We start from the raw sequence: 20,056 nt of genomic DNA on the forward strand, positions 1-20,056 counted from the left end.
GAACTTGGAATCAAACATCAGTTTCATAAGCCTTTACCTGGGAATTATAAACACTCAAGAACAGCCCGTCATTCTGAGGGACTGGCTTTATTCAGATAGGAACTCTCTCAAAATGGGAGACAAGCCCTTCTCCTGTCCTCAACAGCAGTCTGAGCAGCTTCTCTTTTGTAAGCTCTGTTAGTCTCTTGCTCCTGATCTCTGATATTAGGGAAGATTCAAGTGGAAAGCTTTGACTTATCATTCACCTTTTCCTAACAAAACAGAAAAGGAATGGTCTTTAAAGCACTGGCTTAGATGGACTGAAAAAAAAAAAAAAGGACAGATAAAGCACTGGTTTAGGTAACACCAATCCTGAGATGTTAAGCTAGTTAGAAAAAATGAGTCTTCTCCACCACTCAAATAACTGGTCTCTTTCCTTAGCTCTCACAATGTGATGAACCTAATGCACTCAGCACTAGCAAAAGGTCTATAGCTCATCAGCTGTCTCCATCGCTAGGCTTCTCAATATCCCAGCACTGTATATCTGGAACCTAACTGTTGTTGCCACAAACCACACCAGATGTGCTCTGCCACACATTTCTGTAGGGATGAGACCAAGTTACTAAAAAGGTGTTAACCTTCAAGGTCAGAAATAGATCAAACCCCACATGAGGTTCTACAGTGCCCTCTTGTGTTCAACTGAAGAAAAAATTCTGCATCCAAGCAGCATCAAGAAGATGGTTAGTCCCTTCAAGAATGTAGCACTCCCAAGGCAATTAGCCCAAGTGATAAGAGCACTCAGGTGAGGTGTCATATCCCCAAAAAATGCTTGCTGCACACTCATATCCTAAATGATTGCTGAGAGGACACCATTTAAGTCCATCAGGAAGTTAGATAGAAAATAAAGATTCCCAACAAAGACTTATGAAAGCTTTTAACCCAAGAAATGGATAATGTAGATGGACTTACTCTTTTGATGTACACAGCAGATACATAATCTGTAGTGGTTTAGTGACCTGGAGTCCTAGAATCATACTAATCCAAATGAACCATGATCCCCAAAATTCTAGTCCACAAGCAATAAGTAGGAATCTTGCTCAGCACTGCTAGGTGCTAGCAAACATTTAATGTTAACCAGCAGCATGCCTGAAAGGTTAAGACCGTGTCACTCCCATTTATAGATGTGGACCATCTTCTCTGTTAAGGTAGCCAAGTAGTTGTTATGATTCACCTCAAATGGGCAGATGTCCAAGACCGGCTGATCGGCTTGCAGGTCCTGCAGCAACAAGCCACTGCCAGCATCCCACAGCTAAAGAAGACAAGCAGAGAAAAGGTCAGAAGTCAGTCAGTTCAGCTGGTGGATCTGCTTTATCATCAGATAATTTTTTTTTTTTTTTTAAAGATGACCGGTAAGGGGATCTTAACCTTTGACTTGGTGTTGTCAGCACCACACTCTCCCAAGTGAGCTAACGGGCCATCCCTATATAGGGATCTGAACCCGTGGCCTTGGTGTTATTAGCACCGCACTCTCCCAAGTGAGCCACAGGCTGGCCCTGAACTGTCTATTCTTCCTATGATTCATCATCCTCTAGCAACATTCCTTTTATATTCAAGGAATCCTATTGACAGGGTCAACATGACAGAATAGGAGAGTCTGAAAGTAACTTCCATAGCCCATGTATGTTTACATCAAAACTGAGAAGCGAAACTTCAAAATAAGGCCAAAACCAGACTGGATGAGAACAGAAAGAAAAAAATCAAAATAAAGTTTAAAAACTGACTTTTATAAAGGAAAGACCTATTTTTAAAAAACAAATTCTAACAAATAACGTTAGAAACACATGGGGAAGGAATGTCAATGTTTATTGAATAATCACAAATTATCAGGTAATATTAGTTACTTTACATATTTATTTTCATAATAACCTTAAGAAGACATTGGTGTTATTGTCTAATAACGAGGTAATATTATTGGAAATTTATTTAGCTTTCTCAAGATTCTGTCAGTATGACAGAAATGATATAACAGCAATCAAATTCAAGCGAGATATTAATGATTCTAAAGCCCATGCTAATAGTTTACGTGAAAAAAAAAAAAAGAGATGTAAATAAAACTATATACATGTGGTGGTGGTATGTGTGATCTAGAGGGTGGCTATATAGACCTGGCACTTTGAGGTGCTTTCTCATTCATTTTCTTTTTTTTCAAAAGATGACCGGTAAGGGGATCTTAACCCTTGACTTGGTGTTGTCAGCACCACGCTCAGCCAGTGAGCAAACCGGCCATCCCTATATAGGATCCGAACCCGTGACCTTGGTGTTATCAGCACCGCACTCTCCTGAGTGAGCCACAGGCCGGCCCTCTCATTCATTTTCTAATTTAATTGACAATAATCCACACTCTCCCAAGTGAGCTAACTGGCCATCCCTATATAGGGATCCGAACCCATGGCCTTGGTGTTATCAGCACCACACTCTCCCAAGTGAGCCATGGGCTTGCCCTTACCTACCAACATTTTACACAAAAGTACCTTTATACAAAACAAAAATAATATGCTCACCAGAGCAGAATTTGATGCTTCATCCCCAGTGCACACCAGGACACTGCCATCATTCTCTGGGCTTTGGAAAATGGCACTTTTGGTCAGTAGTTTGCAAGTGGGTCCCCCAAGGAATGTCTGTACAGGATGGCAAGAGCAGACTGGCTCTCCAGCATCATCCAGCCTGTAGGACATCTCCATCAGCATACTTCGCGTGGTGTTATGGTTTTTATCTACGGGACAGAGAAATCAGTGCTGCTGCATGGGGATGGTACAAAAGAAATTAACCAAGTACCTGAACCTCATACATTTACAATGTAGTTGGGTGGTGATAGAGTTTGGATGTGTTGTCCCCGCCAACTCATATGGAAATCTGATCCCAGCTAGGAACTGTTTGAGCCATAGGGGCGGATCCCTCATGAATGGATGAGAGAAGGGGGCCTGAGTGAGACCTTGCTCTATTAGTTCCTGCAAGAACTGGTTGTTTAAAAGACCCTGGCACCTCTCCTCTATCTCTCTTGCTTCCTCTCACCATGTGATCTGCTTGTACCCGCTGGTTGCCTGCCACTTTCCGCCATGAGTAGAAGCAGCCTGAGGCCTGCACCAGACACAGCTGTCCCAGAATTGTAAGCCAAATAAACCACTGTTCTTTATAAATTACCTGGTGTCAGGCATTCTGTTATAGCAACACAAAACAGACTAAGACAGGTAGAAAAGCCAAGAGTATTAAACCATCAAGAATAGCTACAAAGCAAATACGATAGCAAAAATAAAACAAGTACTATGAAATTCAGAACCCTAGGCTAGAATAAAGCAAGTTTTTTTCCATAAATTTTCATCTACCAGAGAAACAATTCTAAGAATGAGCTATCCTCTTTAGCAAAAAACACTATATTCTGCCAGACCTCTGCTTGGGGATTTTTTTCTCAAGAGTTCTGACCTTTTTTTTCCTTCCCCCAGTGAGGACCCCTTAGCCCCTGGGTTTGTACATTTTTACAAAGTGAAAGCATGCTATTACAGAAGGGGAAACATGTACCTGAGGTTCTGCTGGAAGGTAAACCAAAGCTACAAAATGGGACCCCTAAGCTTTCTACACAAGTCCCAGCAAATCACAGTCTTGGAAACAGCAGACCTGTGGGTCTCGGACTAAGTGCCAAAAGGTTCAGAAGAGCCAGCTGAGAATTTCCAAACACAAACAAAACTTACAGATCTACCTATAGATCTACCTACAATGACCACAAGTGTGGGCATTTTTAACGACTATTTCTGACCAAACATCTGCTGGACTATCATAAACTTGTTTAATATAGCTGCTGCCTCAGCAGCCAAATTTAGGCCTGACATAAGTTTTTTGAAACCCAGATGTATCCTGCCACCTTTAGCCTAGTTAAAACTTACCCTCCCCATGTGATTGTTTACAATATAGATTTTGTTCCTAATCCCACTGAACCAAAACCCAACATACCCTAATATTGCTGACAATGCTAAAATCCAATGGCCAACACCAAAGTCATCTAAATAAGTTCCCTGCTTTGGGCATGTTTTCTTTGAACTAGCCAATCCATACCCCCAAGGTAAAGCCTAAGGGATAAAGCCCATGGACCTTCATAAAGGCACAGGCCCACAGATCCCCTGTCTCTCTGTCTTCCCACCTGCAGACTGAGCATGCACGTCCCAGACAGCACCCCTTCTTTCTATTGGCCCCGCAGGGTGTGCTGCTCTCTTCTCTCTGGAATCTGTAAATGATAAAAACTGTTTCTATTATATCATGTGCTTTGCTGAGTTGCCTCCTCCGTGTCTCACCTGACTCCTGGTCAGGTCTCCTAGAGAGTGGTTATCTTGGTAGGAATAAATTGGACACAAGTCAGACTAGAGCCACTAGTGCCTGATAGTATAAACAGGTTTCCTGTGAGAGGGACACCTGGTCACAGGTTAGACACTTAGGAATTAGGCCACCTACCAGGATAAAGAAGTATCCTATGAAAGACACACTATAAACATCCACGACTGAATCCTTGGAGCACAATCAGGACAAGGCTACAGTTTATAGCCACTCTCCTGAGAGACCTCAAGACCAAATAAGAAGAAAAAAATCTACAACGCTGACCATCAATATGGTTCATCAGGAATTTAGATTCATGCCTTTCAGGCCAGAAAGAACCTGTGAATTTAAGCATAGTCAGCTGTCAGGGGTTCTACCCAGGGATCTACCAGGCAGTGAATTTCAGCAGGCTACACCCTTACAACCATGGTTGTCCATTTCTATTTACCTTTGTTGGCCCCAAGTAAGAAGGAATAACTAATACCCTAGTCTGAACATTACATGGCTGCCTTCATTTAGGCCTTTCTCTTAGGTAGAGCGAGGGGCAGGCAGAAGACATGAAACTGATCTGAAGGTGGCTCAATGGCCTCAAGAGCAGGCCTCCTCATTCCACTACTGTTTAAGTTGTGGGCACTCCAAAAGGGGCTAATTCACTTCCAGGGAGGACCTGGCAGAATGTGCTCAAGTTCTCACATGTAAGGAGCAGGCAGGCTCTATGGAAGAAATGGAGCCACCATCCTCACTATAGTAGGAAGAGTGGCAACATAACTTGTTAGCCTGTGAGGGGTTTACCATGGCCACTCCCAGGGAAGGGCCAAATTCTCCTCTCCCTTCTACTAATCTGCTCCCACACAAACCATAGGTGGCCCCATGAGGACACCCCGATGCTCACCAGGCCTGTAGGTCACAAGACAGTGCCGAGTGGTGCTCTCCGTCTGAAAGTCTATGCAGCCCCCTGGCTCCAAAGGCAGCACGTGGGGCCAATGAGAAAAGCCCACTTTCAGCTCCCAGAAGGAAGCATTCTCCAAGGTTCCAGCCAGCACCCCACCATATGGAAATGCAGCTGAGGCAGCTCTGGGTATGTATGACAGGGATACCAGTGGGCACCTGAAGGGAAAGAAAGAAAACTCTGCCTCACACTCCAATACTTGGACTTCTTCAGATTCTACCACCAGGAGATCTCAAGTACATTCCTACCTCTACAAAAGAGGTTAAAGACTTGTGGGGTCACTATCCTCTGACATCTGACAAAAACTATCAACCCTTTCTTTTTTTGTCTTTTTTCGTGTCCGGCAACGGATCGCAACCCTCAGTGTCGAGCCCGTACCGGACTGGGACGGCAACGGGATCGCAACCCTCGGTGCTGCGCCCGCACCTCGCTCAGCCAGTGAGCGGGAACCGGTCTGTATATGGGATCCGAACCCTCGGCGGGAGTGCCACTGCGCTCCCAAGAGGTGCACTGTAGCAGTGCGCCACTGGGCCGCCCATCCCTTTCTGTAGAGACAAAAGAGCATACGTATAATATTCTGCACTTAATTACAGGGGGGACACCAGATGCTTTAAAAAAAAAAGAGTGGTCTCCTTAGGAAATTTAATGAATACAAGATCACAATTATCAGGAAGCCTGACTGGTGTGAAGCTTCTGGAAATGGGATTAGCCACACACACAAGAAAAGTCAGGAAGAAAATGTAGCTCATATATCTAATAAAATAAAGATTCCAAGCTGTTGTTAACAGACCCTGCAATTAAAACATACCCTAAAGAGGGGCCGGCCCGGTGGCGCACTGCTACAGTGCACCGCTTGGGAGCGTGGCGGCGCTCCCACCGAGGGTTCAGATCCCACATACAGATTGGCCGCTCACTGGCTGAGCGAGGTGCGGGTGCAACACCGAGGGTTGCGATCCTGTTGCCGGTCCCGGTCCGGTATGGGGGCGACACTGAGGGTTGCGATCCGTTGCCGGACACGGAAAAAGACCAAAAAAAAAAGGGGGGGGGGGGAAACATACCCTAAAGCAACTACATTTTAAATCAGTAATAGGATTGTTTCTTTAGATTTTCTAAATTTCTTTCTGAAAACATATGATCAGTGCTGTATGCCAAGAATCCTCTCAGAAATACCAGTGTGTAGACTATGTTCTTATGAACTTGTTTTTGCTGAAGTTGCCAAAGCAACTACTTTGCCCATTTTATTTCATTTTCCCTGTCACAATGAAGCTAACAAAAGTAAACTAAGATAAAAAAAGAACAATACCTACAAACATTCTTTCCTTGCTATTTTTAAACTTGTATTTTATTGTTTACTCTGAGTGGATCCCCCTACATCAGCAGTTACCTTGTTTGCCTGGAGTTCACATCAATCATTTTCATGCCCGTGGACCATGTCGCTGAAGCATGATTCCACCCCACCCAAACAAAAAAAACCCTGAAGTGTTGAGACTAGGTTTCCATAAATAATTACTACTGTAATTTGATTTCCCTATTCCTTTTAACATATATTTAAACTGAAAATGGAAATTCTCCTTTAAGATACTTTACATTTTGTTCAGGTCACAGACTCACTCTCCTTTTCAGAACTTTATACTGCCAGGGCAGTCCAAATGGTGCTCAACATTCTGAAGAGCACAGTGGTGTTGGTGGTCACCTACCTCAGAACTTAAGCTGACTTTACAAACTTCCCAATCCCTAACTGGATTGTAATGATAAATAATGGCAATACGATGCTGTCAAACCAAGTTGGTATAGCTCTGCTTAGGAGTTTTAAATCACTTTTTATTAGGCTACCCTTTACTGATCTCTTCCTGTGTGCTAAACATGTGGCTATTAAAGCAAGCCCATGTTAACCATATTTTATAGATGAAGCTCACAAGTCAAGAAACACAGTCAAGGTCACACAGCTTGTAAGTAGAGGAACTGAGTTCTGAACACAGATCTACCTCTATTTTGCCATGGTGGAAAAACAGAACCTGGCTATACTTGGTATAGAAATTTCTGCCATGTGAAATATGACACAAACTCTAAGGATTTTACTGATTCTCGAGTAAGAATAGACCAGCGGATCTTAAGAGAACTGCCCTCTATGAGAAGTTCTGATCAATACTGAAACACTTTCTGAAGAGAGGATTAATATAATAACAATCCAAAAGAATGCTGCTACCTACAGGAAAAAAAGTAAGTGGCTCCCTACCTGGCTTTCTGAGGTACTAACTCCTGGATATGACAGCTTGTGTTTCTCAGGTCATACACCAGAATTGAACCATTGGCCAGTCCAGCATAGATGTAATTGTTTTCATCAAGACACCAGCAACAACTCCAGACAGGACGTCCAGCATTGTAAGTCTGAACCACCGTATTGGTCTCCAGGCTGTGGAGTCATAAGACTTTTACAATTGTGCATTAAGAAGACCAAATACATGACAAACATGTAAAGATTATCATTTACATGATCAATAATTCTTACTGAGAACACACCCACACACCCAAACTATCTGAATTCAATTTCCTCTAGGGGCTGCCCAGAAAACCCCTTTAAATTCCAAAACATTTGTGTAATGGGGGTGACAGGTTTTCCTCTTGAGCTATAAGGAAGTAAAAGGATCAGTTAAAGGGACATATAAACAGTATATTCCCCACTCTACTCCTTATTACCTTTCTCCATAGTTATCTGTTATACAGGTAATCAATATGCAATGTCAAAAAATGAGAAAATACATATAAGAAAATATAAATTAAAATCCAAACATCCAGAGGTAGTCATTACTAACACTTTGGTATTTAACATTTCCCCCCCTATTTTTAAGTAATACTTTGTTTTTTTTGGCTGCTGGCCAGTATGGGGATCCAAACCCTTGACCTTGGTGTTATTACACTGTGCTCCAACCAACTGAGCTAACCAGCCAGCGGAGCAATACTAAAAAAAAATAAAAATAAAAAAATAAAAATAAAAAAAATCCAAGACACAGCATATACACACGTATAAAATATAATGTTACACTGAGTTTATGGCCAAAATTAACCTGAAGCATGTTTGAAAAGTCAACGGGGTTATCAGACCTAATAGTCCTAGCAGTATGCCCTAGTTGGCTGCAGAAATTAAATAGGAAGCCAATTATTAGACATCTAATCAGAACTACTTTTTAAAAGATACAGGCATACAGCATACTCAGATTGAGTTCAGAGAATTTACAGAGCATGTGAAGGATAAAATGCTGTAACTAACTGAGGGTATGCAAGAAGTCATCATGGCATCCAACCAAGGACAGCTAGTGCCTGGTAAGCATTTTTGCTGGGCAGAATTATCCAGGTAATAGATCAAGGAATAAGCAGTACCAAGCTGGTGTGGCAACTCCATAGTGTCAGGTACCAGAGCTCCCTCCATATTGTCATTCCACCATTTCTAGAGTATTACTCTCCTCTGCACGGTTTAAAATATACTTTGTAACATACATAATTTTAAAGAAATGGAATATTACACATACAGTTTTATAACCAGCTGTATCCACTTTTAAAAGCAACCCATTGTTGTGTTTTTTGGGGGGCTACTGGCTGATATAGGGATCCAAACCCTTGACCTTTGTGTTATCAAATACAGCACTCTAACCAACAGAGCTAACAGGCCAGCCCTAAAGAAAACGTATTTTTTTTTTTAAAGATGACCGACAAGGGGATCTTAACCCTTGACTTGGTGTTCTCAGCACCATGCTCTCCCAAGTGAGCGAACCGGCCATCCCTATATAGGGATCTGAACCCATGGCCTTGGTGTTATCAACACCACACTCTCCCAAGTAAGCCACGGGCTGGCCCCTAAAGAAATGGATTTTAAGGGCAGGCCAGTTAGCTCAGTTTGTTAGAATGTGGTGCTGATACCACCACGGTCCAAGGTCCAGGGTTCAATCCCTGTACTGGCCAGCTCCCACCCCCCATAAAAAATTTTAAATGGACCTCAGAAGATAATGCCTCAGACCAAAAAAGAGAGAGAAGGTCATCATAACACTGTTACTCAATGTTGTTCAATACCAAGCAGCCCAGGCCCATATTGCCCTCCAAAGTACTAACCTGGTCAGTTTAACAGTGTTGTCCAGGGAAGCAGAGAGCAGCAAGCTTTTGGACCGACTGCTGAAAGCCAGTCCACGGATCTGTTTGCCATGCATTGGAATGTACTGACTGCTTTTCATGTTGGCAGTACTCAACATCTTAACACCAAAGCCTGCCAAAGGTAAGAGAGCATGAAACAGATCACTGAAAGTCAATTTAGGGCAAAGCAAACTTTCTTTTCAAATAGCTCCTTTCTTCACCTTTCTTGGCATGTTAGTCCCTGGGAAACAGCTGGTCAAACAAAGAAAAATTCCCGTGTTATAATTTATTTTAAAAAAGTATAATCCATTCCAAATGTCCATCAACCGATGAATAGATAAACACACTGTATATACATACAATGGAATGTTACCCGGCAATAAAAAGGAATGAACTATTGATATATACAATAGTATAGATGAATCTCAAATTACGATGAGAGAAAGAAGTCACACAAAAAAGTAATACTGTATAATTCCATTTATATAAAATTCCAGAAATTGCAAATTAATCTACAGTGACAAAGATGAGTGGTTGCCTGGGGATAGGAAGAGGAGGAAATGACAGGTGGAAGAGATTATAAAAGGCCATAAGAAAATTTATGGGACGATAAATATGTTCATTATCTTGATTGTAGTGATGGTTTCAGAGGATGTCAAAACTCATCAAATTCTAACTTTAAATATGTATAGTTTATTGTATGTCAATTACACTTCAATAAAGCTGTTGAGAGAGAGAGAGAGAGAGAGAGAGAGAGATGAGAGATATTCAGAACCTTCTACCTAAACCACAGAAACTCAAGATACAGAAGGGACAGAGAGCAATAAAGGAAAGTAATTTCTACGTCAGTGGTCAAGATATGCTACAGCTGTCTAAAAAAGAATAAAGAGATGACATCTCAAGTATCCAACCAATGCCTAACATTCCCGGAGAGGAAAAAAACCAAAAACTTGTCCTTTTTAATTTATTTGCATCTCTGTCCTTTTACTAGGATATGATAAAAGATTTATTTTTACTAAGTATCTATTATCATCTGAGTTATACAAAAAACGGAATTTGTTAAGTCCTAGATTCAAGATAGCCTTAAATCACACTTTAGCTTCTCTGGGGAACCAAATGGGAGTAAGTTTATTGTGTTTTCTCCTGAAACAAAATTAGAAAAGCCAGAGAGACAAACACGGAGACTACAGGCTTTAAATCAACAAGGGAATGTGAATACATGCCTAGTTAATCCTTAAGGAGAATAAAGACAAGTTAGCACCAACAGGCTATCAAATAGAGCTGGTTGTACAAACTGAAATAGATACATTAATTAAAAAGGAACAGAACACATACCCAATTTGGGCAATATTAGAAGAAATAGAGTCTTTTTCTAATTTGTGGGGAAGGTTTTATTTGATGATAAACTTTTTATTAAAAACTTAGAAGGAGCTGGCTGGTTAGCTCAGTCGGTTAGAATGTTATATCACCAAAGTCAAGGATTTAGATCCCTGTACTGGCAGCCACCCAAAAATAAAACAAAAAACCCCCAAAAACAAAAAAACCACAAAAACTTAGATGAGGGCTGGCCAGTCAGTTCAGTTGGTTAATGTGTGGTATCCAGTGTTTGATCCCTGTACCAGCCAAAAAAACCCCCAACAACAATAACAAAAAACACAGATTAAAAAAAAACTTAGATGGGATAAAGGAACATTATAAACAATGCTTTTACTTCCTTCAATTGAAGGCTCCTAGCCTGTCAACTCATAGCTAATATCAGTTAACAGAAACATGATAACCTAGGGATTCCACTCCCAATCTTATACATACCTAAGATAGGGGACATAGGTTTGAAGCATTTGAATGGAACTTCTAAGTGGAGAAACAGAGAAAATCAGGCTGAAGCAAAGGCACCTCACAGCTGATAGAAATCATATGCTGAAAACAGTAGAAACAAACATCTGTACCATTTAGGAATGATATAATTGGGCTTGTGAAGAGATTTGGTTTTCAACGCTAAAATAAAATAAAATTAAGCTTAAAAAGCACAAAATAGTTGAGAGAAAATTAGTACAGTATTAACAAAATAATCAATGTGGTCCCAAATTCACTTATTTGGAATTTGTCAATTTGAACACTATTGAAAACAAGTATTAAATTTTGCTTCAACTTAAATTAGCTCTTGGGGTAACGTTTTGGCAAACGTTTCCAATCTAAAATGAATCTGTAAGTTGAATGGGACAAACAGGGAGTGATGTCGTTGAACTACACCAGTAACCTACACTTCCAAGTACCTCACGTTCTCCCACTTTACCTTGGTTATAAGTATTTCTACCCTTTAGATAGGACAAATTTACAGAATGAAGTCAACAGACACTAAAGACATTTTGCAGCACCCCAAATTTCCTGCATAATACGGAAATGACAGGAAAAGGTGACTTGGTGGGCTATGATCAGTGTTCACCCACTACTGAGTCCTCAATTCTTCAAAAAGGGGGAGGAGTCCAGTAATAATAAATAATAACAGAGTCCAATAATGAACATGAAAGTTGAGATTCTGGATTATTTACCTGGAAGGAAGGAGGCCTGAGGAGAAGGCTGTGATACCACCAGGCAGGTGAGAGCATCACAGTATGCCATGATTCGGCAGTTTCCTGTCTGAGATACTGTGATGGTCTTCTGAAACTGGTATTTGTGCTGGCTTTGGCTGGGTAGCAGACAGCTCAGGAAACGTGCTTGAGAGCCCATAGGTTGCTGTAAAATCTGATCCTGATGCTGCAGAATAAGTTTTTTCAAGTCCTAAAATGAAAAAGATTTTGTAAATGCAAAGCTTTTTCATTTGATATCCCCCCTCAAGCACAATTCATTGATCTGATACAAGAAGATTTCTTATCCATTATATGAAAATGTTAACATAAATCCTAGAGAACTGCTGAATTATTACAGTATTTCAACAAAGCAACTGAAAAAAAGAGCACAGAATCATAAAATATTAGGGTTGAAAGTCCTTAATGGTCATTTATTCTTTTTTTTTTCCTTTTTGTCTTTTTTCGTGACCGGCAACGGATCGCAACCCTCAGTGTCGCGCCCGTACTGGACCGGGACCGGCAACGGGATCGCAACCCTCAGTGTTGCGCCCACACCTCGCTCAGCCAGTGAGCGGCCGGTCTGTATGTGGGATCCGAACCCTCGGCGGGAGCGCCGCCACGCTCCCAAGCGGCGCACTGTAGCAGTGCGCCACCGGGCCGGCCCAATGGTCATTTATTCTAAAGTCCTCATTTTATTGGTAGATTCAGGGAGGTAAAATGACTTAAGCAAGTTTAGAATTCTCAGCTAGCTGCTTAATTTTTTCTAAAATTCAGATTGCAGTAGAAATCACCATACTGTGTAAATTTTGGACATATGCCCTAATCAGAAATAAAATAATCACGTTTACTTCTTAAACAACTTGGCAAATCCTACTTGTATCTGAGATGAACCTAAGTAACATTTAGATTTCTCTTCAATTCCTATTCCAAAAGTTCTTCAGGTTAGAAAGGGCAAACTTACCAGGACACGATTATGGAGTTTAGTGCATTCATGAGTGAGGACCTGAAGTCGGAGCCGGCACTGTGCCGATTCCAACTCCGCTTGTTTCCTTAGCATCTGCTCCTTCAGTAAGGAACTAGAGGGGAAAGCCAGCGATAGGGGGGGATTAGGAAGGCACAGAAGACTTCCCATCAAGATGGCATTGTGTGACAAGACAGGTTGATTTAGCTTATGCCATTTTTACTGTTTGAAAAGTGTTTTTTGTTTGAACCGCCCCCCCAACGAGCATCCCTAGTAGAAATTAGAAGTTAAAAATTATCCTGTACTTGGAAAATTTTTTTTTTTCCTTTTTTGTCTTTTTTACTTGACCGGTAACAGGATCGCAACCCTCGGTGTTGCGCCCGTACCGGGGACCGGCAACGGGATCGCAACCGCACCACGCTCAGCCAGTGAGCGGGAACCGGTCTCCACATGGGATCCAAACCCTCCTCGGTGGGAGCGCCACCACGCTCCCAAGCGGCGCACTCTCCAGTGCGCCACCTGGCCGGCCCTACTTGGAAAAATTTTAAATCCCGCCTGCCTTTGCTGTTTCCTGCCTATGCTGTTCCTGGCTGATAAAACCAAGAGCTGTATGCAGATGTATCCAGACAACCTATGGAGGAAACTGCCCTGGGGAAGTTCTTGCGGTCCCTGAGTGATTAACTGACTTATCTTGGCTTCTGTAACCAGCTTGTGCTAGGCCTCGCCAAACCCCCTCCCTCCTCACACCAGGAAGAAATATGTGTGACTATAGGATAATTTTTTTTTTTTTTAAAAGATGACCGGTAAGGGGATCTTAACCCTTGACTTGGTGTTGTCAGCACCACGCTCACCCAGTGAGCGAACTGGCCATCCCTATATGGGATCCGAACCCGTGGCCCTGGTGCCATCAGCACCGCACTCTCCCGAGTGAGCCACAGGCTGGCCCAGACTATATGATAATTTTAAGTGTGTGGGGCCGGCCCGGTGACGCACTGGATAGTGCGCCGCTTGGGAAGTGCGGCGGCGCTCCCGCCCGAGGGTTCGGATCCCACATACAGACCAGTTCCCGCTCACTGGCTGAGTGAGGTGCGGGAGCAACACCGAGGGTTGCGATCCCGTTGCCGATCCCGGTCTGGTACGGGGGCGACACTGAGGGTTGCGATCCGTTGCCGGACACGGAAAAAGACAAAAAAAAAAAAAAAATTTTAAGTGTGTGACTAAATGATAACTTTGATTATGTGACTATATGATTTTTTTTGCCTGTGTGACTATGTGACTTTTTGCCTTCAAAAGGCCCCTCAAACTTAGACTTGGGGCTGCTCTCTTACCAGAATATCTGGAGAGACAGTCACCGGCCGGCTAATTAATATCCCCTTCTTAAATTCTCAATTGGGTGTTCTGGTTCCTTTTCCGTGCGACAGCCTCACAACAATTGTAAGTTCACACCATTATACACACACTTTGCTATAAATATGTCATGACAGTGAATAAACTATACAAAGAGAAAATGCTCTCAAGTCCAGAAACATTACAGAAGAGTAGCACACAGGGTTGAACTCATGAACCTACTGGGCTTTGGTGTTAAAGCAGGCAGTCTGACTCCTACTAGGAAATGGGGACTAAAAATGCCATAGGCAAAAGGAGGGAACAGAGCCAACTCGCTGCTTTCTTTTTTTGTGGCAGCTGGCTGGAACAGAAATTGAACCCTGGACCTTGGTTTTATCAGCACCATGGTCTAACCAACTGAGCTACCCAGACAGCCCCCAACTCACTGCTTGAGCTAAGGTAAATTATAAAAGATTAAACTGACATGTTAAAAGACGAATGTTAGGGCTGGCCCAGTGGCGCACTGTTATAGTGCACCGCTTGGGAGCGTGGTGGCGCTCCCGCCGAGGGTTCAGATCCCACATACAGACCGGTTCCCACTGACTGGCTGAACAAGGCGTGGGAGCAACACCGAGGGTTGCGATCCCGTTGCCGGTCCCGGTCCGGTACGGGGGCAACACTGAGGGTTGCGATCCGTTGCCGGACACGGAAAAAGACAAAAAAAGGAAAAAAAAAAAAAAAAGACGAATGTTATCTACTGGATTAAAATAATAAACTGTCAATTGTTCATCAGATATTCAAGTAATACCACAAAAGAAGAAGGCTGAAGTTAAAAAGGCAAAAAGTATATACCAAGCAAATGCTAACAAAAGAAAAACCAATTAGAACTAAGGCAAAAAGCATAAGTAGGCATAAAGAACAATGTATAAAAAAGCACACGCTCACCAAGAATAACAATCATAAATTAGTATGCACCTAAAAACAGTTTCAAAATATGAAATGCAAAGGCAGAATTCCACTCCAATGAGACAGGGAAGAAAAAGGTACGAAAATTGAAAAGAGATAAAGCTGGCCTATTTTTATTTTTATGAAAAATTCAAGAAAACTCACAGTATAGGAAAGTTGACAGAATCAAGACCAAGTAAATTAGATCACTAGCATTCCCCATATACCAGAAAATTGATTAGTAAATATAATAGAAAAAAATTCACTCACAACAGTAATTTTAACAATAGCCACCTAGGAATAAAGTTAAAGGATATGAGAGACCTTTACGAAGCAAAGTACATTGGTGAAAGACACAAGAAAATAGTGAATAGATAGAAGGATATTTATTATATAATGTTCATGGCTGGAAAGACTCACTATCACAAAGATGACACTTTTCAAATACTCTATAAATTTAATGCAATTTCAATCAAGATCCCAGAGGATTTTTCATGAAACATATTAATATGGAAGAGTAATTGCCAAGAAAAGCAAAAGACAGTTTTGAAGAACAAGTGAAAGGACATATTTTAAAGCTACAAAAAAATTATAAGTTGGAATACTGGACTGAGAATTAACAGACCATGGAACAAGAGTAATTTGCTCATATATGAAAACTTAATTTAGGATAGAGACAGCAATGAAAATTTGTACAGAAAGAACATGTCATTTAGTAAATTATGCTATAACGATTGGTTACTATAAAACCAGATTTCAAGAATTAAGAACACGTGTGAAAATCAAAACTTTTACAGACCTTTAGAAGACATTATGCCTTTATGACCTCGAAGTAGTAGAGACAAAAAAGTACAAAACAAGAGATTGATAAATTCGACTGCATTAAAATAAAAAAAAAAAAAAAACAAAAAACTCGTACTTAACAAAAGATAGCTTAAACAAGTAAAAGAGACAAGCTACAAACTGGGAGATGAAATCTGCAAAGTATACAACCAACAAAAAATTAGTATAAACAAAGAATTCTTATAAATCAGTCAGAAACAAACAAACCAATATAAATGAGCAAAAGATATGAATACAATTCATAGAAGAGTATGTTCAACCTCAATAGTAATTAAGGTAATGCAAACTAAAGTCAAATACTACTTTACCCCATGAGACTGGCAAAAATTAAGTCTGACAATATAAAGTGGGTAAGGGTATGAAAAAAATGAGAAACCTCTTATACTGCTGCTGGCAGAAGTATAAAGTGAAACAGCAATCTGATATAAATCTAGTGAAGTTGCAATTACATGTACCCTACAATAAAGCAACACTGTTGCTAGACCTAAAGAAACTCTCACCTGTTACTTTACAAAACAAAAACTGGAAACCACCAAACTATCCATCAACACAAAAAACATACAGATAAATTCTGATTAGAGAGCTAGAATACTATACAGAAATTGAAATGAATAAACTGGAGCTATATGTATCAACGAGGATGTTCCCAAAACATAGTATAAAACAAAAAAAAGCAAGCTACAAGAAGGAAAATTATAATCCAATATAACATTTGCATAAAGGATAAAAACTTCCTATACATAACATGTGACTTATGGATACATTTGTAGCCAAATATATAATCATTCTTGGTAATAATGAACACCTAGTTTATGAAAGTGGTTAACCCTGGAGAAAGAGAAAGAACTAAGAAGAACTTAGTTCACAATGAAGCTTCTGCTGTACCTATAATGATTTATTTCTTTATAAAAAGGCCTAAAATAAATACGGAAAAATGTTATAATCTGATAAAGTTAGGTACAAAGGTGTTCATTTTATTAGCCTTTATTTACTGGTATTTTGAAAACTTTCACTTTTTCTAAGGAGGATAAAGAACATACCGATTGATTATAATATTGTAATCAGTGAATTGTTAATCACCCATTAATAGCCATACCTTTAGATTTTGCTTTTTCAGCAAAATTCCCCTTCTACAAATCTGTCATTTAGAAATGCTACAAATAATTATTTGTTGGAGCAAATGAGTAAATATAAATGAGAAAAATTAAAATCATCTGTACAGTGACTACCTGTAGCCAAAAATGCAATCATACTAATAATGTGCTTTCCCATGGCAATATATTATGTGCACTTCAACATCAGTTTTTTTTTTTTAAAAAAGATGACCGGTAAGGGGATCTTAACCCTTGACTTGGGTGTTGTCAGCACCACGGTCACCCAGTGAGCAACCGGCCATCCCTATACGGGATCTGAACCTGTGGCCTTGGTGTTATCAGCACCACCCTCTCCCGAGTGAGCCATGGGCTGGCCCTCAACATCAGTTTTAATGAATGCAGAGTATACCATCACATGGATATGCCACTGTTCACTCAACCAATTAATCCTCTTGGCTTGGATTATTAATAATGCTAAATGAAGTTTAAGTAAATCTTTGCACACATCCTTAATCGTTTTAGAATAAATGCCGGAAGTAGAATTATTACATCAAAGGCTTTTAAAAGCTTTTGAAATATATTGCCAACCAGTAAAGCATGAGAGAATTCATGTTTCTGCAAGTCTCTCAAAGGCGGGTATTTGTATTCTTTAATGTTCTTAAGTCAATTTTAAATAGTGTTATTAGCAATCATTCATGGGCTTCCAAAATCTTGATAATTTTTTTGCACTGCACTGCATGTGCAAAGCTTCACTTATGAGTCTTCTGTATAGAGAACTGCTGAAGGGGAGCTTAGGGACACAAGAAGTAAAATGTTAAGTAATATGCCAGATCTTCATTTTTAGTGCTGTATGGAGAGCAAGCCATGCAGACTTCCTTCAGAAGATGACTAGATATGTATTATAAATCACAATATGAGACATTGCCACTGATTCCCAGATATCCTAAGTCACAAGTCAAATAAAGCCTTAGAACCATAAGAGTGACTCATACCTCCTTTTTCAGATGTGCCAACAAGCAACCAAGAGGAACATTCCAGCTAGGCACACTCTCACCACCTACCTTTTCATGCGCTCCTGTTCACTAGTGTCCAAAGCTCTCAGGGCTCGGGCATAAAGGACAACAATGTCACTATGCTTGGCTTTCTTGTTGCACTAAAAAGCCCAAAGGGACACAATTAATGTGGTTCTAGAAATTCTTCTGACTTAATATGTTGGGTCCCTACTTATGGTCCTTACCTGGGGACATTTTCGTGCTTGTCCTTTAAGCCACTTAGAAATGCACCTATACCCAAAGAGGTGCCCACAGCGTAATGCTGAGAGTCGGTGGTCCCCAGCATTGGTCCACTGCTCTAAACATATACTGCAAGTGTTCCCTTCTTCTTCATCCACAGAAGCAGAAGTTAGAAGAGGGCTGGACTTCTGTGGAGACTGCAAGGTGGAAACCAAAATACAATCAAATTAGAGAACACACAAAATCAGTTAAGAGGATGTGCAGTGGAAACAAATGAACAAAAGTGCACAAAAATGATACAAACCTAATTAAAAGGCTGCAAGAAAAACTGCAACACCTACGAATCACTTGTCATTCTTTCTAGAATGCAATGTGGCAAATTGTAATACAAGCCATGAAAATAATACTACTCTTTGATCTTATGAAATTAGTGGATATATTTTTCTTTATTCAAATAAAGAAAAGCAGCTATTTATACAAAGATACAAAACAAAATCCTAGCAAATACCAAGACAACCCCAACAGGGAATAGTAGGTTTGTTACACATTCAAAATTAGGTTCATTATCAACTCAAGTAGTTAAAAAATATTTAGCTCACATGAATCAGAGAAAAAAACAAACAGGAAAACAAAGAAAGGATATAACCAGTTAGCTTGCAAAAAATACTCAATGGCGGCTGGCCAGTTAGCTTGGCTGGTTAGAGCACGAACTTATAAAACCCAGGTCAAGGTTCATTCAGTTCCCTGTACCAGCCAGCTGCCAAAACACAAAACAAAACAAAACAAAAACCGAAAAACACTGGTCAATAAGTGTTTGCTTAGAAGTAAAGAAATGCAAATTAAGAGACCATTTTTTCCATCTAATTAGATTGGTATAAATTGTTGTTGATGACACCAAGCACTGTTGAGGGAGAAACAGACTTGCTTACAGACTATTGCTGTAGGTATAAAGTGGCACAAATTTCTGGAGGGCAATTTGGTAATACCTGTCAAAATTAAAACACATATATTTTTCTTTGAGATAGCAATTTCTCTGCTAGAAATATACTCCATGGATATAGTCACAAATATTTACAAAGACAATTATACAAGGACGTTCAGTGCAGCATGATTTACATCAGGGTTAAAAAAAGAGGAAACAACCATGGTGTACATAACAAGGGAAGAGTTGACTAAAAATTTATTCGTCTGATGGAACACTATGCAGCTAATAAGAAACTTTATGTACTCATAATAGAAAGTTCTCCAAGATGTAATTGGCTGTGTAAAAAAAGAGCCAGACTCAGAACAAGGTAGAGTATAACCCCTTTTATGTAAATTTTAAAAAGAACATTTATACATATAAATAGATTTACATGTACATAAAATTCTTCCAGATGAAAGAAATAAAAACATGGAGACCTATAGAAACATGCAAAAAGTAGATAAATGATGTTTTCAGATTGGCAGAATTCACAGCAGATATAAATGTCTCATATCAAGGACAATGATGTATAGGTGTTATTTTAAAAATAAAAATTGCTTATCACACAGTAATAATATTCTGCTTGATAGCTTATAAAACACATTCATATTTACTTTTTCAATTGATACTTGACCTTGTTAGGGAGGCAGGGCAGGTTATCCTCAAACCTGACCCTCCAACCTAAGAGGAAGCAGTCACAGAAATAATATGT

General features: G+C 40.2%; 1 protein-coding gene across 1 annotated transcript in view; it reads right to left on the minus strand.

Moving 5' to 3' along the window:
* Window positions 1–1,144: 1,144 nt before the first annotated feature.
* Window positions 1,145–20,056, minus strand: part of RFWD3 (ring finger and WD repeat domain 3) — a 29,363-nt gene continuing 10,451 nt past the window's right edge. The window contains exons 5-13 of the mRNA XM_008572775.1: window positions 18,386–18,577; window positions 18,210–18,301; window positions 12,941–13,055; window positions 11,962–12,190; window positions 9,395–9,545; window positions 7,527–7,703; window positions 5,234–5,448; window positions 2,541–2,752; window positions 1,145–1,288 (exon numbers count right to left, since the gene is read on the minus strand). Coding sequence (XP_008570997.1) covers window positions 1,145–1,288; window positions 2,541–2,752; window positions 5,234–5,448; window positions 7,527–7,703; window positions 9,395–9,545; window positions 11,962–12,190; window positions 12,941–13,055; window positions 18,210–18,301; window positions 18,386–18,577 — 1,527 coding nt within the window. The remainder of the gene's footprint in view (window positions 1,289–2,540; window positions 2,753–5,233; window positions 5,449–7,526; window positions 7,704–9,394; window positions 9,546–11,961; window positions 12,191–12,940; window positions 13,056–18,209; window positions 18,302–18,385; window positions 18,578–20,056) is intronic.

Source organism: Galeopterus variegatus, unplaced genomic scaffold (assembly GCF_000696425.1).
Source record: "Galeopterus variegatus unplaced genomic scaffold, G_variegatus-3.0.2 Scaffold835, whole genome shotgun sequence".
Lineage (NCBI taxonomy): Eukaryota > Metazoa > Chordata > Mammalia > Dermoptera > Cynocephalidae > Galeopterus > Galeopterus variegatus.